Source organism: Scyliorhinus canicula, chromosome 15 (assembly GCF_902713615.1).
Source record: "Scyliorhinus canicula chromosome 15, sScyCan1.1, whole genome shotgun sequence".
In the NCBI taxonomy this organism is placed as follows: domain Eukaryota; kingdom Metazoa; phylum Chordata; class Chondrichthyes; order Carcharhiniformes; family Scyliorhinidae; genus Scyliorhinus; species Scyliorhinus canicula.
Genome location: NC_052160.1, coordinates 37,418,594 through 37,444,533, shown reverse-complemented (window position 1 = coordinate 37,444,533; position 25,940 = coordinate 37,418,594). Strand labels below are relative to the sequence as shown.

At 43.8% G+C, this 25,940-nt stretch overlaps 1 protein-coding gene across 2 annotated transcripts in view; it reads left to right on the top strand.

The window, feature by feature from the left end:
* The window catches only part of top3a (DNA topoisomerase III alpha), a 55,465-nt gene extending 29,913 nt beyond the window's left edge, over positions 1 to 25,552 (top strand). For both annotated transcript variants that reach the window (XM_038820078.1, XM_038820077.1), the window contains 15 exons: positions 121 to 229; positions 2,254 to 2,397; positions 2,794 to 2,964; positions 3,533 to 3,633; positions 4,992 to 5,066; positions 10,219 to 10,301; positions 11,093 to 11,300; positions 12,569 to 12,754; positions 13,598 to 13,727; positions 16,457 to 16,570; positions 17,935 to 18,100; positions 18,814 to 18,957; positions 22,943 to 23,065; positions 23,162 to 23,817; positions 25,055 to 25,552. In XM_038820078.1, coding sequence (XP_038676006.1) covers positions 121 to 229; positions 2,254 to 2,397; positions 2,794 to 2,964; positions 3,533 to 3,633; positions 4,992 to 5,066; positions 10,219 to 10,301; positions 11,093 to 11,300; positions 12,569 to 12,754; positions 13,598 to 13,727; positions 16,457 to 16,570; positions 17,935 to 18,100; positions 18,814 to 18,957; positions 22,943 to 23,065; positions 23,162 to 23,817; positions 25,055 to 25,179 — 2,535 coding nt within the window. In that variant the 3' untranslated portion in view covers positions 25,180 to 25,552. The remainder of the gene's footprint in view (positions 1 to 120; positions 230 to 2,253; positions 2,398 to 2,793; positions 2,965 to 3,532; positions 3,634 to 4,991; positions 5,067 to 10,218; positions 10,302 to 11,092; positions 11,301 to 12,568; positions 12,755 to 13,597; positions 13,728 to 16,456; positions 16,571 to 17,934; positions 18,101 to 18,813; positions 18,958 to 22,942; positions 23,066 to 23,161; positions 23,818 to 25,054) is intronic.
* Positions 25,553 to 25,940: the final 388 nt, after the last annotated feature.

Below are 25,940 nucleotides of genomic sequence, written 5' to 3'. Positions count from 1 at the left end.
AATGAAATTGTGCAGATTTCAAATAATGAATCTTTGCATGAAAAGCTGATGCTGTTTGGTTTGGAGTTTATCACAGAACATAATAATTGCAGCTAATTCTTGGCTTCTGTTTGTTTATAGAGAACCCTGGAGCGAGAGGTGAGGAAATGTCAGGCCTTGATACTTTGGACTGACTGTGACCGTGAAGGGGAGAACATTGGATTTGAGATCATTCACGTCTGTAAAGCAGGTTTGTGTACACTGGCATAATTACATGCTTTGTTCGATGCTGGTAGCGTGGAGCATGCCTGTACGTTTCAGTAATCATTGAAGGATTTTATTTTCATAGATTTCCAGGAATATCTGTTGATTTTGTGTGGCAGGTGGGGGAAAGGATTTACTCTTTCGCTCGACCTTTCATTAGGGTAGTGATAGGCAACCTAAGCTCGTTTGTGGCCCTCCTTCATCTCAGTGGGCTGCAAGATTGAAATGGGGCTTGTTCACTAACCGTGGCCCCATGAATAAGAATAAATACATTTCATACATGCTGAATATTTTATGAGTTATAGAAAACGCTTAATGTATATATTAATAAAACTATCATCAACTTCAAATGGTAAAAACAAAATAAATGTTTACACTTTTGATGCAGAGGGAGCACACGACTCTTCCGTCCATGTTGTGTGTGATCAGCATGCACCTCACTTCGCTTGCACTTTACATGCATACCACTTCAGTCATTCCGGTAGAAAAAAAACTACACAGACTGAAAGTGGTAAACCTGCATGTGAGCTAATTGTAATCAACTAATTGTCTTGAGGGCCACATTTGGATCCAGGGCCACAGGTTGCCTACCACTGTGTTAGGGTCTCTGTAGCTTAGGCAATGCTTGGAACGAGACATCTTTTAGACCTCTGCTAATCCTGCCCTGAACTGACTGTCAAGCAGCTATATAGAATTTACAGTGCAGAAGGGGGCCATTCAGCACATCAAGTCTGCACCGGCCCTTAGAAAGAGCACCCTGCCCCAGGCCACACCTCCACCCTTTCCCCGCAACCCAGTAGCCCCACCCAACCTTTTTGAACACTTAAGGGCAATTTAGCATGGCCAATTCACCTAACCTGCGCATCTTTGGACTGTGGGAGGAAACCGGAGTACCCGGAGGAAACACACGCAGTCACGAGGAACAGACTCTGCACAGACAGTGACCCAAGCTGGGAATCGAACCTGGGACCCTGGAGCTGTGATGCAACTGTGCTAACCACTCTGCTATCATGCTGCCTCCATATCTGTGGCTAGAAACTCAATAGTGTTTGTATCATTGATGGGAGTGTGTGCTATAATGTTCTCTCAACTGTTCTGTGTTAGCCTTCTCTGCATTTTATTTGGAAAATAACTGATGGAAAAAATTTGAAGAATGAAACAAAAATTGCTTATTGTCACAAGTAGGCTTCAAATTAAGTTACTGTGCAAAGCCCCTAGTCACCATATTCTGGCGCCTGTTCGGGGAGGCTGGTACGGGAATTGAACTCGTGCTGCTGGCCTGCCTTGGTCTGCTTTAAAAGCCAGCTATTTAGCCCTGTGCTAAACCAGCCCGTGAGCTTTGGGATGAGTTACAGTTTCTGTAATTAACATGTGAGTTTGTGAATGCAGTTTTTGAAGAGGATGCACTTGGTCCAGTTCTGGTAGCCTCAGTATTGTCCAGGGAGCAGCATTACTTGGTGCAGTCCTGAGGGAAATAAATCATAATGAGATGTGATCCTCAATACACAGTCAACTAATCAATATTAGCCAGGGTAGCATTGCAGTTGTAGTTTGAGTATCTCTTAAGGTGTGAAGAAGCCAACTAGCTGATCAGTGAAGGAAAAGCTTACCAGTTGACCTCTGGCAAGGACTGGGTTTGGGTGAAGCTGTGATTTTTGTAATTTTGAGTTTCCATTGTTTCTTGCAGGAGGGCAACATTGTGGCGCATTGATTAGCATTGCTGCCTCATAGCGCTGAAGTCCCAGGTTCGATCCCGGCTCTGGGTCACTAGCCATGTGGAATTTGCACATTCTCCCCGTGTTTGCGTGGGTTTCGCCCCCACAACCCAAAGATGTTCAGGATGGGTGGATTGGCCACGCTAAATTGCCCCTTGATTGGGAAAAATGAACTGGATACTCTAAATTTATAAAGAAAGAGAAACATTAATCGAAAACAAAGGAAAAGCTTGCAGGAAGACTTTGGTGCATGTTTGTTAATGATAATCACTCTGCCTTGTCTCTCTCTGGGCAGTGAAGCCTAATCTACAGGTGCTGCGCGCACGATTTTCTGAGATTACATCTCGCTCTATCAGACAGGCCTGTGAGAATCTGGTTGAACCTGACCAGAAAGTCAGCGATGCTGTCGATGTAAGACAGGAGTTGGACCTTAGGATAGGTAAGAGGCCCAAAGGCACTTCAATATCATTTGTTTGCCCTGTGCTTTTTCATGTGAAAATAACTTGTAAGTTGCTCACTCAACAACACCTCCCCATCCTCCAAAAACTTTGAATTTACCCAATATCAGTGGCTCCAACATGGTCCACTTAATTTGTTTTGATGATGTTAAATGTTGAATAGTGATTCTGAGATCAGAAGAACTCCCCTGTTATTGTATCTGACTAACTAAGAAGGGACCTTAATATATCCCAGTATGGTGCGCTTGCTTCTGGAGTGAGGTTTGAACCCACGACCAATCAAGAATACTATCGACTGAGTCAAGCTGACAGAAATATAACTGAAATTTGTCTTTGCAGTATTGCTTGAATGGAGTTGTGTAATTCTATCTATGTAGGTGCCTCATTCACCCGGTTTCAGACCTTGCGATTACAGAAAATATTCCCGAATGTGCTGTCAAATCAACTCATCAGCTATGGCAGCTGTCAGTTTCCCACGCTGGGGTTTGTGGTCGAGCGTTTCAAAGCAATCCAAGCTTTTATCCAGGAAACGTTCTTTAAAATCAAAGGTATGATGCAGCTGTTGGATGTTTGAACCCTGTTAGAAGTGTGTGTCAGTGGGTATCAAGTAATAGGGGGAATCATGCTTTGGCACGTTGCCTCTGCCTGCTTGTACAGTTCAATAGTGCCATGATGTTTGCACATAAGAAGTAACAACTTGGGGCGAGGTAGGCAGAGAGCTGGGGCATGTGTGAAATCTGACCCTAGAATAAGTTTCTGCCATCACGGAAAAAGGAAGAAAAAATAATGTTGATTCCCAGGATTTTAATATAACCGATTCTGACAAAAGGTCACTAACGTGTATTAGTTCTGTAAATTAAATGGTGGTCAGATATTTGAATAACTGAATAATTAAATTTCTGAAAAAGCAATCATGGATCCATGCCCAAAAAACAGTATATGTGGATTCTGAAGGGGTGGGTAACTGGACAAGGACCTTTTGGTGACAGGTGCATTTTTACAGAGTTCCATTATTCTTTTCTTCTATTTTGATAACATGGTGCAAGTAATCAGGGTTTGTTTGTGGGCTTTTATTCATGCCAAATGTGCTAGACATCAGGGAGTTTTGTCTTTCAGTTACCCACGAGACTGAAGATGGAAATGTAGAATTTAACTGGAAAAGACATCGCCTCTTCAACCACACAGCATGCCTTGTACTTTACCAGATCTGCATGGAGGTGAACATGTGTTTCATTCTGATTATCCTGAATCCCTAAAATATTTGGAAGTGGTGAAGGATAGCAAACTGGATTAAAAGTTGGTTGGGTGGAAGGAAATAGAGAGGAGAAGCTAAAGGTTATAATTCACTGTAGTTGGAAATGGGTTGTGGTATCCCATGGGGTTATGGGACTACTTCTGTTCACTATTAATAATTTGGATATAGGTCCAGAGAGAGTTCAGATGGTACAACAAATAGGGAGAATTCATTCTGTAGAAGGGCGAAGGAAGCTGCAAAGGGATTAAGGAATTGCCCAAAATGTGTCCAATGGAATTCAATATGCTTGAGTGTCAGGAGATGTATTTTGCATAAAAAAGAACTATCAGCTGTAATTGTAGAGTGAATACAAGTGGGCTCAATGCTGTGGCATTTTGGGAACAGGTTCACAGGACATTGAAGACTCAAGTTGATCTGGCTGTGAAAATATTAAAGTTAGAAATTAATATTGAAAAATAAATCAATAGAAGTCTAGAAAATGCTGGAAATATTTAGCAGCTCAGGAGGCATCCGTGGAGGGAGAAAAAGGAGATGTTTCAGCTTGACGACCTTTCATCAGACTAGAAACAAAAATGGAATTTGAGGTTTCATCTTAAGAGGTACAGAATATGAACACAAGGTAATGATCTTGTATTCATTTTAATTAGACCTTTTTGTTTATTGGGCTCCATCTCATTGGAATTATATCGAGACTTGACAGAGTAAAGTGCTGCCTGAAGAATCACAAATTGGAAGAAGTACTTGAGTAGTTGCGTCTTTTCTCGATAGAGCAACACAATTATAACACGAGTGTTTAAAATTTTGAAGGGATGGAACAGGGTAGATAGAAAACCGGTTCCAGTAATTGAAAGGCCTAGAATTAGAAGCCATAGAAACAGGATTAAATATAAAAGCACAGAACAGAGATGGGGAAACATCTTTGCACATGGTTGTGAAGCTGAGGAATTTGCAATGTGGCTGAGGCAGGATCTCCAAATGTTCTGCATTAGTTTGGATAGGTGATTTAGAGAAATCTGGATCCAGCGAAATGGGAACTGACTGTGTACATGATATGGCAAATTTCTGAGTGAAACAGTTTTTTGTGTGGCTGAGCTTGTGGCTCTTGGGAAGCCCATTCTGCAGGGCTGTGGAAGAGGTGGGGATGATGTGTGTGAAAGGGCCGTGAGTGGAATCCTGTTCATGAATAAGATGTCTCTCAGCTGCTCGTTGCACATCATGTTATTTAATGAACCCAGGAATAGATAAATAAAACCTCAATTTTGTAAAACATTTGTGTGTTTATTAAATGCTCTCTTGATATCCATTCTTTGCCAATTACAGGATCCAGTTGCGACTGTCCTTGACGTTTTTACTAAACCAAAGAGCAAATGGAGACCATTACCCCTTGACACTGTGGTGTGTATCTAGATATAGTTCACGTTCTATTGTTTTTTTAAATATTGCTTTGTGATTATGAATGCTTTTTTAAAAAAAAAAAGGAGTGGGCCTGTGTCGAAATATAGTTGTGACATGCTGCAGCAGCATGAAATTTAGTTGTTTCTATTTTTAATTATTTTGTATTGAATGCTCTCTGTGCTTTTTAAAGCTATTTGTAATGGTATTCTACCTGCTACTTAGCTCAATGGATTTATGACAGATAAACCAGGAAAATCCCAGCATTGACCCCTGGGCTGTGCCAGGTTAGCTGACCTTAGCCAGGCCAGTATATTTGCCTTTATGTCTGGGTTAGAAGGGAGTGGTGAGCCAGGACTCTTGGTCGGTGCCCAGGGACCCCTGATGGAAGAACTGGGATGTCCATTGACAGCACGGTGGTGCAGCGGTTAGCACTGTTGCCTCACAGCGCCAGGGACCCAGGTACGATTCAGACCTTTGGTGACTATGTGGGGCGACTGTGTGGACTTTGCATCTTCTCCCCATGTCTGCATGGGTTTTCTCCGGGTGCTCTGGTTTCCTTCCATAGTCCAAAGATGTTCAGGTTAGTTGGATTGGCCATGCTAAATTGCTCCTTCGCGTCCAGTGTTTAGGTGGGATTACGTGGATAGGGCTGGAAAGTTGGCCTGAGTTAGGGTGCTCTTTTGGAGGGTCGGTGCAGATTTGATGGACGGAATGGTCTCATCTGCACTGTAGGAATTCTATGTAAGAACTGGAAACCACCTCCATGGTCAACATCGTTGAAGCTCATGTTTGTATATTGACCATGTGTAGATTTGGAGTTCGGCTGACATCAATGGGACATTCAGCTAATGAGGAGTCAGTGACCGTAGGAAGGAAGGGCCATGTGCTTCCCTGTTCCGCAGATCCAGGAACAATGAAGCCAAATAGTTGCACCAGCTGAGATCACCAGACATCATAGAGGCAGCAGCAGCCCGACAATCTCCCTGACCATGGTGACTTCAATACTACATTGCACTTGCTCACTGAACCTATTGTGGTGTCGTTATTTTCAAGTCATACTGTTTAATCGTACCAGGATTATAATGGAATTAATTTGAAGTTCTGAACTTGATGTTAAAAATGATGGTGGTGCCCTCTTTCCTTCCCTGTCCTGTCCTGCCAGTGCCAATTCTTACTGGAGTAGAACTCCACAATCCTCCTGTGTATATTGACAGAGAATGTTCACTCATTGTGGTGGGAGGGGTAACCACGGCTGAGCCTGCCCGTCTCAAGATTCATGCGTTCCCATCACTGCCGGGAAGTGGTTTATAACTGAGCCCCAAGACTTTCGTTTTTCTTTCCTTATCAAGCTCAAGCTCTGAAAAGTCATCAGAATTGTCAATGATTTCATTTACAGGGCATTGCATGTGTATTCTCCTTTGCATATTGAAGTCTGATTATCTTGAGCTAATCAATTATAAAATGTACATTTTAGTTAGTATCTGAAAACTCAAACAAAATGTGAGGTACCTGGCATTGATGATTGCTATGATTGTACCGGATGGCACAACACATAATAATAATCTTTATTGTTACATTAACACTGCAATGAAGTTACTATGAAAAGTCCCTAGTCGCCACATTGTGGCGCCTGCTCGGGTACACAGAGGGAGAATTCCGAATGTCCAAATTACCCAACAGTCCGTCTTTTGGGACTTGCGGGAGGAAACCGGAGCACCCGGAGGAAACCTACACAGACACTGGGAGACTCTACACAGACAGTGACCCAAGCCTGGTATGAAACCTGGGACCCTGGACCTGGGAAGCAACAGTGCTAACCATTATGCTACTGTGCCGCCCATGGCAGAGAGAGCATGAGGGTTTTTAAAATGAATTTTCCATTTTTAACAATTTGCCTCAAACGAACAAAGTCGAAAGATAGCGATAGGTACAGCACAAAACAATAGTCATTACATAATTGGAAACAAAACTAGATGAATTAGGGACAAAATCCCCAACATGCTCCCCCCACAATAAATGACCTGTCTATACCCAAACAGGATATAGGCAACATTATAGACCTACATCTCACTCATAGCTACAAAACAAAATGACAGAAGAGATAAACAATACCTCGAGAACCCCAGTGCCAAGGGGAAATCAATGAACTCTTGCAGCTCAATTTAAACTTAAACTCTTCAGATCCCGATCGGGACAGGCAGCCATCCTATACCTTCAAGATGACAAAATAGCAAAAACAAAGTCAGAGAGAGGGCAAAACCAAACCTTAATACTCAGCCTAGGGTCTCCTGTAGAAATAAAAAGAGAGTAAGAGCAAAAGCCAAGAGCAAGAGTCTGAACTTCCACACTCCCATCTATTGGCCCCAGATCCAAAGATAAAACAAATCACCAGACCACCAGTACCATCCTCGACCAACAACAGGATATTGTGGGGCCAAGAAACCCCAAAATAACATCGACCGGTCAAAAAAAAAGGAATAACGATTAGGCCATTCAAAAGTCAACATAGATCTGCATCCATCACAGTTTGGGCCTGGAGAAGAAAAGGTACAGCTATAAAATAATAAATTATAGGGACCTACTTAGAACATTGCAAGGACAGAACTAACCTTCCACCCATCCCTGTGGCTCGCCTCAGCCCCTGGACCCCCCCCCCCCCCCCCCCCCCCCCCACACACACACACAATGAAAGAAACTGCACAAATCTTTAAATCCTGAAAGCTTAACATGATAAATTCTTGTCAACCCGCAATATTTTCTACCCTGCAAACAGATAAATTGCCAACATTAACAAAACATGATTATCAGTGAGTAAAGTCCAGGATAACAACTGAGGAACAAAAGCGGGATCTGAAGTGGAGAGCACTCTCCCAGATCTTCGAAGGATTCCACCGATCTGGACATGAACCTCATTACTTCCAACATGATGCCTTGATCGAGCACAGAGAGTCAACAATCTAGGCTCCCTGAGTGGGGGCTGACACGGCCAGCTCAGGCGACCCCCAATCCCCCTCAACTGACAGCATGAACAGAACCGCACAACCAAAGATTGGAAAACCAACCCAACCACAGGCCTCGGGGACAGGATTAAATGTCCTCCATCACTTTCAGCTGCCCAACCTCCAGATCAAGATTTCAAAACATGGCAGCCAGTTCTCAAACTCGGCTGGGAACCTCTCCATCAGAGACACCAGGCATATCTGGGCTTCCCACTAGTTGCTCTTCCTCACCCGAACTCCCCAGGATGGACGACAGGCCGTGCAACAGGAACTCAACCACATGGAGATGGGCTTCCACCAGAGACAGTACTCTCTCTGCAACCAGGACTTCCTAGTACGCTGCCGTCATCTCCATAAAGACGCCTCACAGCTCTTTAAATTGGGCTTAAATGTCCTGCACTGAAGAGGCAAGACTATCAGATGGATCACCGTCAACACAAACTGCCATCATTTGTCAGCATACACCGTATCATCCAGGCGGGAAACCTCTCTCAAAGGCAGCTGTGCCACCAAAGGTGAGGCCCTACCCTAAGCCACCACGCTAGCCACCACGACCAACGAGGATTAAAGCATATTGTGTGATGAATCTAGGAATTTCATATATATCTTGTATTATATGTGGCTGGTGCAGTAATGATGAATAGCCTGGGTTAGGGTGTGTATCTGACTTGCTGCATTAATGTTTTTTTAAAATCCGGGTTTGAAAGACAACCAGGCTTTGTGGCTACAGAAGTGCATTTAAAGCATCATAAAAGTAAGATCATAATTCATTCCAACCATGGATTCCAATACAGCTAATGGAGTTTTGTTTATAGATAGGAGGTTCCTGGAGAGTAGATAATTGGAGACATTGAGTTTAGCTGTAGTAAGATGGCCATAACTGGCCATAACCCAGTTAGTGGGATTGAGATGATTTAGTTAATGGGAGGGGCCAGGGGCTGAAGCAGTTCAGGTATTGAGGTCAGTTTTAGATCTGTCTGTGAACAGACGAGCAGCTTCTGAACACAGTGAGTTAAAGATTTGTTTGTGAACAGAACAGGAGCTTTTTTGCCATATTCTGAGAAGTTAAACAGTCGTTTGACACAGGTAATCTGCAGGCTGGTTCCTGAAGCATCTCTCTCTCTCAGAACAGCTTATCCAAGACATCGCTATATACCGAGTAAACTTGGGTCTGCTAACTGCACTTAAAAGTGGGGTTTGACCTGAGATGGGTTTGCTTGATTGTAGATGAAAAGATAGCAGTTGGGAAATAAAGTATTTCATTTTATTGTTGAGCATTGTTTAACTGGTAATTGTAACATAGTTTCCTTTGTGAGATTAAAATTAGTTTAAGACTGTGCTAATAATAAAGTTTGTTTTAACACCATACCCCCATTTATACATGGAATTACTCCTGGAGCGAAGTATCCTTTCCTCACAGTCTCACAAATTAAATATAATATGAGGATTTCTGACCGGTATCCTAGCAACTGTTGGGATCTGGTCTGGGTTTGTGATAATTGTCTCTACTCAAAAGTGCTGGAACGTTTGATTGACCAACAAGTCTCGGAACATGGTCGAAGCATGTAAACCGAAAATAGATATCACAAGGCGTGCACAAGGATAAAAATAAAGATTAAACAGTGAGCAGAGCTAATGAAAACACAGCTGCTCCTGTGCTCACATTGCCTGAACCCCTGCATGAGGGTTTTTTAATATTTAATTTTTTTTTTTAGAGTAACCAATTATATTCTTTCTAATTAAGGAGCAATTTAGTGTGGCCAATCCACTTATCCTGCACATCTTTGGGTTGTAGGGGTGAGACCCACGCAGACACGGGGAGAATGCAAACAGTCACCAGTGGCCGGAATCAAACCTGGGACTTGGCTCCATGAGGCAGCAGTGCTAACCACTGTGCCATCATGCCGCCCCGTGGATTTTTTAACATTGATCCTGTATATCCTTTCCTTCTTTTAAATCTTTTTCTTGCCTGCCCCAATAATTCTGTACTTGACGTTTCAACTCTGCCGTTGCCTGTTGGAAGCCTTTTGTGGCCGCTTGCTACATTAGGGGCACGTACAAGGAAGGATTGGTTAGCAGAAAGTATTTGAACAATCTTAACCAGGACTGGCATTTGAATTTTAAAAAAAGAACAACTTCTGTTTACAATTTAGGAATTGGAGAAGCTGGCTTCAAGGAAGCTGAAGATCAATGCAAAGGAGACAATGAGGATAGCGGAGAAGCTGTACACACAAGGGTGAGGCACAGCGTGCCGTTGCAGTCTAGCTGTTGTCAGCATATATATTTTATTATATGAGAAATGTTATTTTTTTACAATGTATTTTAGAGCCTTCAGCAGTCTTGATTCTACACTCAATCTTTCTCCCTTGCCCCTTGTCTCACTACATCTCTCCCAGTTTGTAAAATCTTTTCAAATGTTTCTTCCATTGTGCTTTTGGTCCTATTTCTTGTCTCTGCTATATTTGCTTCTGCTGAAACACTTTGGGCTACTCACTGCATTAAATGTATTGTATAAATGTGAGTTGGCGTCTTTGTGAATGGTGAGTCATGGGAATGAGAAAAATGAGTTCCATTGATGGGTATACTCACTTTCACTGATGTGGATGAGGACTGGGTCAGCCTTGGCTGTGCTGCCCTTACCCATGTTGTTCTACCATTTATAGAGACTTACTGTCCAGGCTCAAACAGAGAATGGATGATTTGGGTGAGATACAAGGGGTTGCTGCCCATTCAACTCAAACCTCGGCATGAATCTGTTTAGGAAATGAAATGAAAATGGATTATTGTCACAAGTAGGCTTCAAATGAAGTTGCTGTGAAAAGCCCCTAGTTGCCACATTCCGGCGCCTGTTTGGGGAGGCTGCTACGGGAATTGAACCGTGCTACTGGCCTGCCTTGGTCTGCTTTAAAAGCCAGCGATTTAGCACAGAGGCCGATTAAGATAGTGTGGGATTGAGAATACTTGTGATATTAAAGGGATCACTCAATTTCATGCTTATTACGTTGCTCCTCGTTTCTATTTGTGCAGATACATCAGCTACCCTCGCACTGAAACCAACATCTTCCCCAAAGACCTGAACCTCTCCACATTGGTGCAGCAGCAAACCGTGGACCCACATTGGGGGGCATTTGCTCAGGGTATTTTGGACAGAGGTGGGCCAACACCCCGAAATGGAAGCAAATCCGACCAGGCCCATCCACCTATCCATCCGACTAAATACACCAACAATCTGCAGGTAATTACTCTGTCTTGCAATTGGCACCTTTAAGAATGCATTGCAACCTTGATTTGCTTGTTTAATCTATTATTTTAATGAAGTGAACCTATCTTGGGAAAAGTTTGCAAATACGTCTGTAAATGGTGAGAATTTTTAATCTTTTCATCAAATTAAAAGTTACACTTGCAAAAAACATTATCATGAGAGAAGTCATGTGGGTTGTGGAAGGACAATAGAGGGAGTTGCTCCCAAGTTTAACTGACAGCAGCTGAGTCAGAGGAAGTGGAACTACTTTTGGTCTTTGCTTTGACAGACGTCTCTTACATAGTGACTAATAGGGAGTAGTTATAGGGAATAGAATAATTGAATGCAGTTTAAAAATACTTAGACAGCAGACAGCACTAATTTGGCCTATTTGGTAAATTGAACATTTTAAGGATCGCAAACCACCCATTGCCGCAGTGGCATTGTGTTCAGGCACTGGGAGAGCACAATCAAGCAGAAAGATTGATTGGAAATGTAACACTGATGAAAGATTAGAGGAGCTTAAACTCTGCAGTCATTACAGGCAGAGTGCCCACCTCATGACGGTGCATAGCTTAGACGAACCCAGAATGTTCAGGATAGGTCAGGTAATGGGACTAGAAGTAAATTTCAATGAAATTTCAGAAGTAGTTAGAAAACACTTCCCCACTCAAAGACTAATGAGCTGTTAATCTGTTGTGCAAGACTTTGGGGACTGTTATCAAGGTGTTCAAACTTAAATTGGATGTTGACGTGGAAAAGTTGGACTGTATTTACAACATAACTTAAACATTGATGTGAAGGGTTTTGCCTTTGTACTGACATTGGACTTGTTCTGTGTAAACCCCTTCAATTGGCCATGATCTGTGGCACATGCAGGGCAGGGTGACTTGGGGTGGCAGTGTGGAATAGACCTGCAGCCCTGGGGAGGAGGATGGGTTGGATGGGCTAATCTGTGGCTGACCCTGCAACACAGTGGGGTGGAAGAGGGCTGACCTGCGGCTCACGGGGTGGAGCAAAGCTGACCTCTGGTCCACTGGGTTGGGGGAGAGCTAAGGTGAACTATGACAGATCGATGAACCTGGAGGATTCAGTTCTAAAATTAACCAATGCTGCCATTTTGAATTCGAATGACATATGTTGAAGTCTATTCTGTTTGGAATATACTGAACTGTTGGATACTTAGTATATGAGTATGTAGTACTTAGTGTAGTATTTTTGGAAATATTTAGATTTGCTAAATATTTGCCCCTGTTTTTTAGGGAACTGAACAGCGTATCTATGAGTTTGTTGTGCGCCATTTTCTGGCATGCTGCTCCCAGGATGCACAGGGACAGGAAACCACCGTGGAGATAGATATTGCAAGAGAGCTCTTTGCCGGCCACGGCCTAATGATTATTTCACGGAATTATCTGGAGGTTTATCCATATGACAAATGGAACACTAAGGTATTGTATAAAAACTGGGGTAAAGACATTTAAAATAAAAAATTTTTTTTTTTAAAGAGTACCCAATTATTTTGTTCCAATTAAGGAGAAATTTAGTGTGGCCAATCCACCTAACCTGCACATCTTTGGCCTATGGGGGTGAAACCCACACAGACACTGGGAGAATATGCAAACTCCACACGGGCTGGGATCGAACCCGGGTCCTCATCACTGTAGGCAGCAGTGCTATACGATGTGCCACCATGCCGCCCCAGTAAAGACATTTTTATGTGTTCTAGCCCACCCTGATTAAAGCAGGGAATGGTTTATTGTATTATGTTGCTATCCGGATGGGACAAACCGTTATCATTGTATTGGGGACTGGAGCAAAATTGTATTGGGGACTGGAGCAAAATTGTAACATTTGGTTAGTAAATTAAGCTAATGATTTGCATATATTGAATGTTTAATTTGTTCAGGGATGTGGCTTGTAATTGTCCTCAGCACTGCTGGACATGGGAGGTGTTCCTGCTCCTGCTCTGATTGGACATCCTGCAAAGTTAAACTGATAAATCTGTTGGAGGTAGTGTATGTCAGAAGTTTGGGGTGGGCAAACGTGACAGGATTGGGTCTAACTGTGAATTCTTTTTCAGTAAAATAATGTTGCTGAAACCCACTCGAGGCTCACCTTCAGAGGATTGTTTGTATGGAAAGGAAAGAATAGCTGATAAAAATAATGGAAGCTTGGTAGGATTCCAGAGCTCATCCTGGTCCTCAACCAAGGGTCATCCGGGGAGATTTGGGGAAAATAAGTGACTGTTCAGGAGTTAATGTGGTTCTAAAGTGATGGAGTCTCTGTTCCAGGTTATACCTGTGTATGAGAGAGGCAAGAAGTTCCAGCCCACTACTATTGAGATGGTCGATGGCGAAACAAGTCCACCTCAACTCTTAACTGAGGCTGATCTTATTGCTCTAATGGAGAAGCATGGCATAGGTTAGTCTAAAGCCCGAAACTCCTCTTATTAAGCGGTCTTAAATGGCTCTGTGACTGAATGCACTGCCTTGGTGTGATACTGAACCATGTTGACTTAAATCTTGGATTTAATCCTGGTTTTTGCAGAGTTAGAATGGCTACTGCTATTAGGGGTCGGAAAGTAAATCCTGCCTCTTCAGTTGCTCGTGCCGGCATGTGTGGGCATTGGGTGAAGACAGTTTGAGGGCTTGAATGTGGTTCTCCTGGCTCTGCTTTAATGTTGAGAGGTTTTCCCCTCCTTTGTTAGAATGCGTTTTGATTTAATTTGCATTAAATGCAATTATATTTGATTCGGTTTATGGAACCATATGGGAGAGACGATAGGAATGCATGGTAGGGTAGAATTGAACAACAGGTTTATTATGATATACACAAGTAACAAAACTGCAACTCCTGTCCCCGAAGGGCCACCCTCCTCGCCTGCACCCAGGCCAGCGCCTTTATACTGAATGGTTCCATCTTGTTGAGAGGAAACCCCACCCTCAATTACCAGGGGAGTTCATACTCAGCTGTATGAGGGGGGAATTGTATTCGGCGCAGTCCTTGGCCCCCAAAGGGGTCGTAACATAGTTCACAAAGGTTAAGTCCAGAGATAGGCAAGATCTCTGGGAGGATCAGAAATACCAGTTGAATCTATCGCCTCGGGTGTGTCCTCTCTTTCCACATTCAAGCTGTTGAGCACAAATCCTTACTCAAGCTAATACCCCTTCATGCCAGAATGTTTTTTGTTTAGTGTGCCCAGTAGGGGGGTTAGCTAATTAGACTATTTAGTTCCTTCAGCCCCTTGCAAAACAGCTGGTTTCTTCTTCAAGGTGGCACCTTTGATTGGCAGCTTGATGAACCAGTCCAAAACAACACAGAGCTGAGGGAGGGATCAGAGGTCAACCTTTCCCTTTCTGTCTCTGCAAGTCAGTGTAAGGTAAATCAGCAAGTGAGAGGCTCTTCAAGTTAGTCAAAGACTGACTTGAGAATACATTTGACCTGTTCAGTAAAAAATGAGTCCCAACCAGTTTAGAGACTGCTAATTTGTAAATTGAGATTGGCCCATCAGTACGTATGAATTGGGAGTGGGTGTAGGCCACTTGGCCCCTCGAGCCTGCTGTGCCTTTAAATACGATCATGGAATCCCTACAGTGCAGAAAGAGACCATTTGGTCCATCGAGCCTGCATTAACCCTCTGAAAGTGTACTCTACCTAAGCCGAATCCCCCGCCCTATCTCCATAACCCAGCGCATTATCAAGGCCAGTCCACCTAACCTGCACATCTTTGGACTGAGAGGGAACCGGAGCACCTGTAGGAAACCCGTGGAGAATGTGTAAACTCCACACGTCCGGTTACAAAAGGCAGGAAACAAACTTGGGTCCCTTGTGTGGTGAGGTAATGGTGCTAATCACTGTGCTGCTCTCTGATTGTAACTTCAGCCCCATATTCGCACTTTTCCCTGATAATCTTTGACCCCTTGCCTGTCAAGAATCTAGGTCTGCCTTCCACTGCCTTTTGAGGAAGAGAGTTCAGAGACTCATGGCCCTCCGAGAGAAAACATTTCTCCTCATTTCTGTCTTAAATGTCGATGGATTGAATGGCGTAATTCTGCTCCTATATCTTGTGGTCTTATACTGAGTTTCTTTAAGACAGATAGATGGGTTCTTGATTAATATGGGGATCATTAGTTATGGGGAGAAGGCAGAAGAATGGGGATGAGAAATATAGCCATGATTGACTGCCAGAGCAGACTCGAGCCGAATGGCCTAATTCTGCTCCTATGTCTTATGGCCTTAAATGAGTGAGCCCTAGTTCTGGAGTCTCCCCTAAAGGAAACATCCTCTCCACATCCACCCTATCAAGACCCCTCAAGATCTTGTATGTTTCAAATAAGTCGCCTCTTCCTCTTTTGAACTCCAGCAGATACAAGCCTAACTTTTCCAACCGTTCCTCATAACACAACCCTCACATTCCAGGTATTAGTCCAGTAATCCTTCTCTGAGCTGCTTCCAAAGCACTTAAACATTCCTTAAATAAGGAGACCAGTCCAGTACATAATAGTTCAGCCACCAATGCTCTGTATAGTTCAAGGGATAGAATCGATTGTTTCCTTTTTTCCAAGGTACACGAAGCCTTAAGAAATAAATGCATTTTTTACTTTCTCTGCAATCACCTATCTTGTGCAAACTAAACCAATTTGTTGGAGAAAGGTCGGCCCACAGTTACTAGTGAGCTACAATTTGCTTTCTGAAATGAGTGCATGTGGCAGTATGTGTTGGAGATCAGTGTAAGTATAACAAAAGGTTACCATAGTTCCTGCATTGTTGAATTAGACATTGAGCAACAACGATGCACTTTGGGATCATAAGAGCTTTGAGGTCTGCTTACAGGAGTGACTGGGGACACTGAGCTGAAATAATATTCAGTGCAGACTCGTTGCGTTACTTAACACTGAGAGGATGTTTGTTGCTTTGCCAAAGGTTACATCAGCAGAGGCTTAGATTTAGCTTCTGTGTTTGGATTCACCTGGTCCCCTATTGGTGGTCCTCTCTCGGTGCCCCCCCCCCCCCCCGACAAAAATCGATGGGGGCAGCCTTGGCAGGGGCAGAGGTTTCCTCAGCACCCCAGAGTCTGTGTATGCATGTGATAGTGCATTGGAGCCTGAGGGGTTATGTTGCTACTGACATGTATATTTGTTTCCTCTCAGGGACTGATGCCACTCACGCAGAACACATTGAAACGATCAAATCTCGAATGTATGTGGGCTTGACACCGGATCAAAGATTCCTCCCGGGGGAATTAGGAATGGGTTTGGTAGAAGGTGACAGCAAAAGTTCTAAAACACTTTTTTAAACAAATGGAACATTTTATTTTCTGCAGCACTTTATGAATTGATGTAATTATAAATCTAGCTTCTTCACTCAGTAACCTCTAACTTGGTTCCCCTCGGTGAAATTAAATTAATTAGTAAATTGTCCTGTGATTGTGAATGATAGAGTGTGGAGGAGGGAGCTGCACAGCTTTCACCAGTTAAAAGGGGCACAGTTTTTGGGTTGGAACTGAAGTCACTAAGAAATCCAAGAAAAATGTCTCACAGTTTCGGGAATTTGGTGTCCCAGATGGTCATTGATGCAGAACCAAATCTGGAAAAGGAAAAAATATCTATTAGAGATATAGCAAGAAGAAAGGGAACTGGGGTTGACCATAAGACGTAGGAGCAGAAGTAGGCCACTTGGCCCATCGAGTCAATGAGATCATCACTGATCTAAAATGATAATCCTCAACTCTACTTTGCCACCGTAGTCCCATAACCCTTGATTCCTTTAACAAACTGAATGGCCCAGCCTCTCCGGCCCTCTGCAGAAACAAATTCCACAGACTCACTACTCTCCGAGAAGAAATTCTTCCTTCTCTCTGTCTTAAATGACCTCTTACTCTGAGATTGTATCCTCTGGCCCTAAACTCTTCCACAAGGGGAAACAACCTCACAGAATCTATCCTGTCAAGCCCCCTGAGAATCCTATATATCTCCATAAGGTCGCCTCCCATTCTTCTAGATTCCAATGAATACAGGTCCAACCTACTCAACCTTCCCTCATTTAAAAAAAAAAAAATCCCCATACCAGGATCAACCTAGTGAACCTTCTCTGAACTGCCTCCAATGCCAGTATAACTTTCCCTCGATAAGGGCACTAAAACTGTTCACAGTATACATGCGTGAGAGAGTGAGAGTACTGATGTAATTATGAAAATAGTGCAGCAGGTCCAATGGGCCAATGTTTCTGCACTCTTGCTTTCTGTGGTGTTGGGACAAGGAAATACTTCCATTAACAGAGCATCTTATTATGTAATTGAAACCTCAAAGTGGTGCCTCGCTGTGTTGCGTGAAGGATAATGACTGTTGCTTGGGGTGGGAAGAGAGAAAGACATTTTTTAGGCTGTCTGGATGTAACCTTGGGGGAGGTAAAGGTTGCTTCCAAACAAGGGTACCTGATCCTGCAACCTGCCCACCCCCAAATAATGGACACTGGGATTTGAACTCTGTTGTTCCTGCCAGGGAAACTCACAGCTTGTATATTGCAGATACTCGAGCTTAATCCCACATAGATAAATGCTTGACTCCCTTAGCTCAGTGTATCAAAATTTTAATATCTGGAGTGGTAACTGTTTGTGCCTTTGCTGTAGGGTACGACTCCATGGGATATGAGATGTCTAAGCCAGATCTACGAGCTGAGCTTGAGGCAGATCTGAAGCTTATTTGCGAGGGAAAAAAGGACAAGTTTAGTGTGCTGCACCAGCAAGTTCAGAAATACAAGCAGGTGTTCATTGAGGCAGTGGCGAAGGCAAAGAAGTGAGTGTATTTTAAATTACTCGTTCTCGGGGTGTGGATGGCACTGGCATGGCTCGCATTTATTGTCCATGCCCAATTGTGTACTAACATTAGATAGAGTTGAATGTCTTCTTTGGCCACTTCAGGGCACAGTTACGAGTCCATATGTTTGTATCCCATATTGGTCCTGACCTGGAAGGGATGGCAAATTGCCTTCCCTAAAAGACATGAGTGAACCAGTTGGGCTTTTAATGACAATCTGACAGATTCACGGTCACTTTTACTGAGACTAACTTTTCAGTTCTTCTGCATTGTTTTTATGACTGGGTTAACTTCTCAAACTGCCCTGGTTGGACTTATTCTTGAATTCTTTAAATTATTAGTCCATGCTTCTGAGGGTTCTACCAACTTTTGGAGCATTTTATCTTGAGCTACATGACAGTGATGCACAAACGTGCGGAGTCTGCACGTTCTCCCCGTGTCTGCGTGTGTTTCCTCCGGGTGCTCCGGTTTCCTCCCACAGTCCAAAGACGTGCAGGTTAGGTGCATTGGCCATGATAAATTGCCCTTAGTGACCAAAAAAACGATTAGGAGGGGTTACTGGGTTACGGGGATAGGGTGGAAGTGAGGGCTTAAGTGGTTCGGTGCAGACTCGATGGGCCGAATGGCCTCCTGCACTGTATGTTCTATGTAAACTATGTAGACACTAAGTGTTAGTGATGTGTTTTTGACAGACTGGATGAGGCTCTATCCCATTACTTCGGGGACGTGACTGAAATTACACAGTCCGAGGTGTTCCTAATGGAGATTTCGGAACCTGTGAGAAAATGTCCTCAGTGTGGTCGGGACATGGTTCTCAAACCAAAGAAACATGGAGGGTAAGTATATCTTTATACATAAGCCGTTCAGCTATTTGAGCCTGTTTTGCCATTCAGTTAGAGCATGGCTAATTCTTTCCTCGACTTCATTTATCTGCCTTTGCTCCATATCCGTTGATTACCCGTATCCAACAAAACTCCTCCTGCTTGCCCCCTACCTCTGTTACTGTGATGCCCTGGTGGTGATCTTTCCAGGTCCTGCAAATGTTCCTCATTTTTGCATAATTAGTTAGGAGCATATGTAATATTACATTTTCCCATTGATTTCATCACCTGTTTAAGAAAATATTTTTCAAGGACTTCAGTAAACCCTCGCATAATCCAGGTCGGTCGGTCTTCACAGTGGAAGACACAAATAACATGCCAGCGACTGATAGAAATGAGGCTATGACAGGTGAGGACCTTGAGAGGATTGTTATCACTAAGGCGGGAGTGATGGGCAAGCTAATGGGGCTAAAGGTAGACAAGTCTCCTGGCCCTGATGGAATGCATCCCAGAGTGCTAAAAGAGATGGCTAGGGAAATTGCAGATGCACTAGTGATAATTTACCGAAATTCACTAGACTCTGGGGTGGTCCCGGTGGATTGGAAATTAGCAAACGTGACGCCACTGTTTAAAAAAGGAGGTAGGCAGAAAGCAGGAAATTATAGGCCAGTGAGCTTAACTTCGGTAATAGGGAAGATGCTGGAATCTATCATCAAGGAAGAAATTGCGAGGCATCTGGATAGAAATTGTCCCATTGGGCAGACGCAGCATGGGTTTGTAAAAGGCAGGTCATGCCTAACTAATTTAGTGGAATTTTTTGAGGACATTACCAGTGCAGTAGATAACGGGGAGCCGATGGATGTGGTATATCTGGATTTCCAGAAAGCCTTTGACAAGGTGCCACACAAAAGGTTGCTGCATAAGATAAAGATGCATGGCATTAAGGGTAAAGTAGTAGCATGGATAGAGGATTGGTTAATTAATAGAAAGCAAAGAGTTGGGATAAATGGGTGTTTCTCTGGTTGGCAATCAGTAGCTAGTGGTGTCCCTCAGGGATCCGTGTTGGGCCCACAATTGTTCACAATTTACATAGATGATTTGGAGTTGGGGACCAAGGGCAATGTGTCCAAGTTTGCAGATGACACTAAGATGAGTGGTAAAGCGAAAAGTGCAGAGGATACTGGAAGTCTGCAGAGGGATTTGGATAGGTTAAGTGAATGGGCTCGGGTCTGGCAGATGGAATACAATGTTGACAAATGTGAGGTTATCCATTTTGGTAGGAATAACAGCAAACGGGATTATTATTTAAACAATAAAATATTAAAGCATGCCGCTGTTCAGAGAGACTTGGGTGTGCTAGTGCATGAGTCACAGAAGGTTGGTTTACAAGTGCAACAGGTGATTAAGAAGGCAAATGGAATTTTGTCCTTCATTGCTAGAGGGATGGAGTTTAAGACTAGGGAGGTTATGTTGCAATTGTATAAGGTGTTAGTGCAGCCACACCTGGAGTATTGTGTTCAGTTTTGGTCTCCGTACTTGAGAAAGGACGTACTGGCGCTGGAGGGTGTGCAGAGGAGATTCACTAGGTTAATCCCAGAGCTGAAGGGGCTGGATTATGAGGAGAGGTTAAGTAGACTGGGACTGTACTCGTTGGAATTTAGAAGGATGAGGGGGGATCTTATAGAAACATTTAAAATTATGAAGGGAATAGATAGGATAGATGCGGGCAGGTTGTTTCCACTGGCGGGTGACAGCAGAACTAGGGGACATAGCCTCAAAATAAGGGGAAGTAGATTTAGGACTGAGTTTAGGAGGAACTTCTTCACCCAAAGGGTTGTGAATCTATGGAATTCCTTGCCCAGTGAAGCAGTTGAGGCTCCTTCATTACATGTTTTTAAGGTAAAGATAGATAGTTTTTTGAAGAATAAAGGGATTAAGGGTTATGGTGTTCGGGCCGGAAAGTGGAGCTGAGTCCACAAAAGATCAGCCATGATCTAATTGAATGGCGGAGCAGGCTCGAGGGGCCAGATGGCCTACTCCTGCTCCTAGTTCTTATGTTCTTGTGTTCTTATGTTCTTATATACTGTAGAACACGGCATCTGTCCAAAACATTAAAATGCCTCACATATATACCAAGCCATTTCACTAATCTTTGTTTTGCTCCCACTGTTGTCAGTTCCCTCCGTTTTTATTCTCTGAGATCTTTGAACATTTTCTTGCCATTATTCTTCCTCCTTTCTATGCTGCAGAACCACTTACTACGGTTATGAGGATAGATTGGAGAGGTTGGGACTGTTTTTCTTGGAGAAAAGCAGGCTGAGAGAAGATTTGATAGAGATGTTTGAAGTCATGAGAGGACTGGACAGAGTAGTTAGGGAGAAATTGCTCCCCCTCATAAAAGGATCAGGAACGAGAGGGCACAGATTTAAGGTGATTTGCAAAAGCAGCAAATGTGATGTGAGAAAAAGTATTTTCATACAATCAGTAGTTCATGTCTGGAATGCACTGATTGGAAGTGTGGTGGAAGCAAGTTAAATCAAGGCTTCAAGAGGACATTAGATGATTATAATAATGTGCAGGGGTCTGGAGAAAAGTCAAAAGAATGGCACAAAGCCATAATGCTCATTTGGATAGCTGGTGCAGACATGATGGGCCAAATGGCCTCCTTCCGTTGTGTAAAAATGTTGTGATCCAGTACATAGAACATACAGTGCAGGAGACCATTCGGCCCATCGAGTCTGCACCGACCCACTTAAGCCCTCACTTCCACCCTATCCCCGCAACCCAATAACCCCTCCTAACGTTTGGTCACTAAGGGTAATTTATCATGGCCAATCTACCTAACCTGCACATCTTTGGACTGTGGGAGGAAACCGGAGGAAACCCACGCAGACACGGGGAGAAAGTGCAGACAGTGACCCAGCGGTGAATCGAACCTGGGACCCTGGCGCTGTGAAGCCACAGTGCTATCCACTTGTGCTACCCTGCTGCCCCTATCAATACCAGTCCCCCCTTCAGTGTGTGAATGTCCCCTGGTAAACAGTGCAACCCACTTCCAGTGTGAATCTCTCTAGTTGTATTTTTTTCGTGGGCTCAGCTCCATTATTGCTATCCTTTTTGGAATTCACATCATGACTCTCTCTGCACTTCTCTTCCAATAAAATGCTCCTTAAACCCTAAGTTTAGAACCAAGTTTTTGGTCACCTGCCCTAATACCAAATTTGTTAATTACTCCCATGAAATGTTATTTTATTCCATTAAAACTGCTATATGAGAACATAGTTATTCTGCTGCCAAGATGGGCTGAGTTGTTTAATGAATTACTTTTTGTGATGTGGGAGTAGTTGGCAGGACTGATTTTTTAAAATGCTTGCCCCTCGGATTGGATTGGATTTGTTTATTGTCACGTGTACTGAGGTACAGTGAAAAGTATTTTTCTGCGAGCAGCTCAACAGATCATTAAGTACATGGGAAGAAAAGTGAATAAAAGAAAATACCTAATAGGGCAACACAAGATATACACTAACTACATAGGCACTGGCATCAGATGAAGCATACAGGGTGTGGTGTTAATGAGGTCAGTCCATAAGGGGGTCATTTAGGAGTCTGGTGACAGTTGGGAGGAAGCTGTTTTTGAGTCTGTTTGTGCATGTTCTCAGACTTCTGTATCTCCTGCCCGATGGAAGAAGTTGGAAGAGTGAGTAAGCCGGGTGGGAGGGATCTTTGATTATGCTGCCCGCTTTCCCCAGGCAGTGGGAGGTGTAGATGGAGTCAATGGATGGGAGGCAGGTTCGTGTGATGGACTGGGAGGTGTTCACGACTCTCTGAAGTTTCTTGCTAACCATCTCCACCTCGGCCCTGTTGATGCTGACAGGGGTGTGTACAGTACTTTGTTTCCTGAAGTCAATGACCAGCTCTTTAGTTTTGCTGGCATTTAGGGTAGTGGTGAGTTGCATTGGTGTTACTGCCACTGACTGTGCTTTATTCTTGTTTGTTGCAGGTTTTATCTTTCGTGTACAGGGTATCCAAACTGTAAGTCTGCAGTCTGGTTTCCTGACTCTGTTCTGGGTGTCAGCAGAGATGAAAGTGTGTGCCCCACATGTAAACCTCACCCTATTCACAGGTAAGGACTAAGGCAGCAAAATGTAAACCCAACAAATCTTAGTTTTTTTTTTTGTTCTGAGAAACTATGTTCACTTTATTTCTTTCAAACTTTCAGGTTAAAGTTCAAGTTCAAACGAGGCAGTGTTCCTCCACTGGTTCCCCTGGAGTTTATTGGTTGTATTGGGGGGTGTGATGAAATGCTAAGAGAAATCTTGGAACTGAGGTATTTACGAGGAGCATCACAATCAAACTATCAAACTGCAAACCAGTTGCCACAGAACAGGTCAGAGAACCGGTCTTTCCAGGATCACAGGAACACTCTACCCAAGAATCGAGAGGTGGCTGTGAAACCAGTGTCCAGGACTGTCCCTTCACAGATGGCAGCTGATAACGTAGTTGTGTGTAACTGTGGCCAGGACGCGCTGCTACTGACGGTTCGGAAGGAGGGACCAAACCAGGGACGGAGGTTTTATAAATGTAACGTTGGCAGCTGCAATTTCTTCCTGTGGGCTGACCAGGATGCAGGTGACTCAGGCCATGGAGGACCAGTTGGTAGGGGGAGTGCGGCCCCTGGTGCAGGAGGCTTCCATCGAGCTGGAGGCAGTGGAACCTCCGGTGGAGGGGATGCAATGTGCATGTGCAATCAGTTAGCAGTGACACGCACGGTGCAGAAAGATGGACCTAACAAGGGACGGGCGTTCCATACCTGCTCTAAGCCCAGAGATCAGCAGTGTGGCTTCTTCCAGTGGGCTGATGAGAATGTTCCACCAGGTACGTGACACGGTAACTGGACCTCAAGTCAGGACAACACACTGCCCAACACTACTGGCAAATTGTAGCTCTCTAACGTATTTCTGAAATCCCATAGTTTGTAATTAATGTGTGTGGATAACATATGATTTCATGTCTATGGTGTGTATACATAATAATCTTTATTATTGTCACAAGTAGGCTTACATTAACACTGGATTGAAAGGGCAGCACAGTGGCTAGCATTGCTGCCTATGGTGCTGAGGACCCGGATTCGAATCCCAGCCCTGGGTCACTGTCTGTGTGGAGTTTGCACATTCTCACCGCGTCTGCGTGGGTTTCACCCCCACAACCCAAAGATGTGCAGGGTATGTGGATTGGCCACGCTACATTGCCCCCTTAATTGGAAAATAATCATTGGCTACTCTAAATTTATATTTTAAAAAAAACACTGCAATGAAGTTACTGTGAAAATCCCCTAGTCGCCACACTACGGCGCCTGTTCGGGTACACTGAGGGAGAATTCAGAATGTCCAATTGACTTAACAAGCACATCTTTCGGGACTTGCGGGTAGAAACCGGAAGCCCGGAGGGAACCCCGCAGACACGGGAAGAACGTGCAGACTCCACACATTCAGTGACCCAAGCCAGGAATCGAACCCGGGTCCATAGCACTGTGAAGCAACATTGCTAACCATTGTGCTACCATGCTGCCCATGAAGAAGAGAATGAATTATTTAGTCATAGAACATTTATCGAGTGGCAGAAGTGTTGATTAAAATTCCTCATTAACCACTTTGAATTTACTCCTGCTGCTTATTGTACTGAGCTTGGCTGAGGGGAGCTGATGGCATTGAATAGCGCCACCAATTAGATATCTAGAAGCTAGGGTGGTATGTGGTGCAGTGGTTAGCACTGGGACTGCGGCGCTGAGGACCAGGGTTCGAATCCCGGCCCTGGCCACTGTGTCCTTCTGGAGTTTGCACATTCTCCCCATGTCTGTGTGGGTTTCATCTCCACAACCCAGAGATGTGCAGGGTAGGTGGATGGGCCTTGCTAAATTGCCCCTTAATTGGAGAAAAAATAATTGGGTACTCTAAATGTATATTTTTTAAAATGATATCTCGCAACTATTCTTTGGTCTGCAGTGAATTAAGTGAATTACTGCTTTGTTATGAAATGATTTTAACTCATTCACAGAAGGTGGTGTTTGAGTCGTTCAAAGTTCCAGTCTAATATATTTTTTCTCCTGTCTCAGGGGTGACAAATAAACGGCCGGATGGAAACTCCTCCAGAAATGGTCCGACTGCAAAGAAGCCACGATCCTGTGGGCTATGTCACCAGCCGGGACACACGAGGACAAAGTGTCCCCAAAACCGATGATTCTTTCCCCAGTATTGACATTTCGCAACAAACTAGAAAACTTCTGACTGCAGAGAAAGCTGCAGGCTCCACCATTCTTGACCTTTCCTGCCAAAACCGACAGAGTCCCTTACAAACAGCTTTTAATGTGCTGCCAGACTTTACGTAGAGCTTGAGGCTTCATTCCTGGATTCACTCATGTAGACTTTTAATTAAACACCACCTGGTGATAAGTTTCTTAAGCACAGCAACTCTTGTAGTGTTTACGCGGGTGTGTGGTGTGAGAGGGTGGTGAACCATGCTGCATTGTGTTGGGTGTCCAGTTGAAGATTCTGGAAATCGTATGGGGCCCTGTTATTAAACCCAGTCATCAGAAGCTTCTGATTGAAAACCCCATCTGTGAACTTTATTCCTGAAAATGGTATTGCTGATTTGGTAAATCAAACCATTCTAGAGGTGGTGCATTTTACACTGCGGAATCGGGGGGGGGGGGGGGGGGGGTTGGTGAGGGAGGGTGGTGGCCAGATAGAGATTAATGGGGAACAATACATTTTATTCCGGTCTCTTGATCTGAATTTTAAGAGGTGCTGACTGCTCAGGGAATTATATTTTCATTTAACTCCTCACACAGGGTAATGTTTGGGTGTATTGCAGGGTTATCTTTCAGTTTAAGATGTTGGTATTTTACTTTGGTTTAAATCAGCTGCAAATATCATCCATGTTTCACGAGTAGGCTGTCTGTTAGTACATTGCTGTACTAACTACTGTGGGTTCCTTTTCAC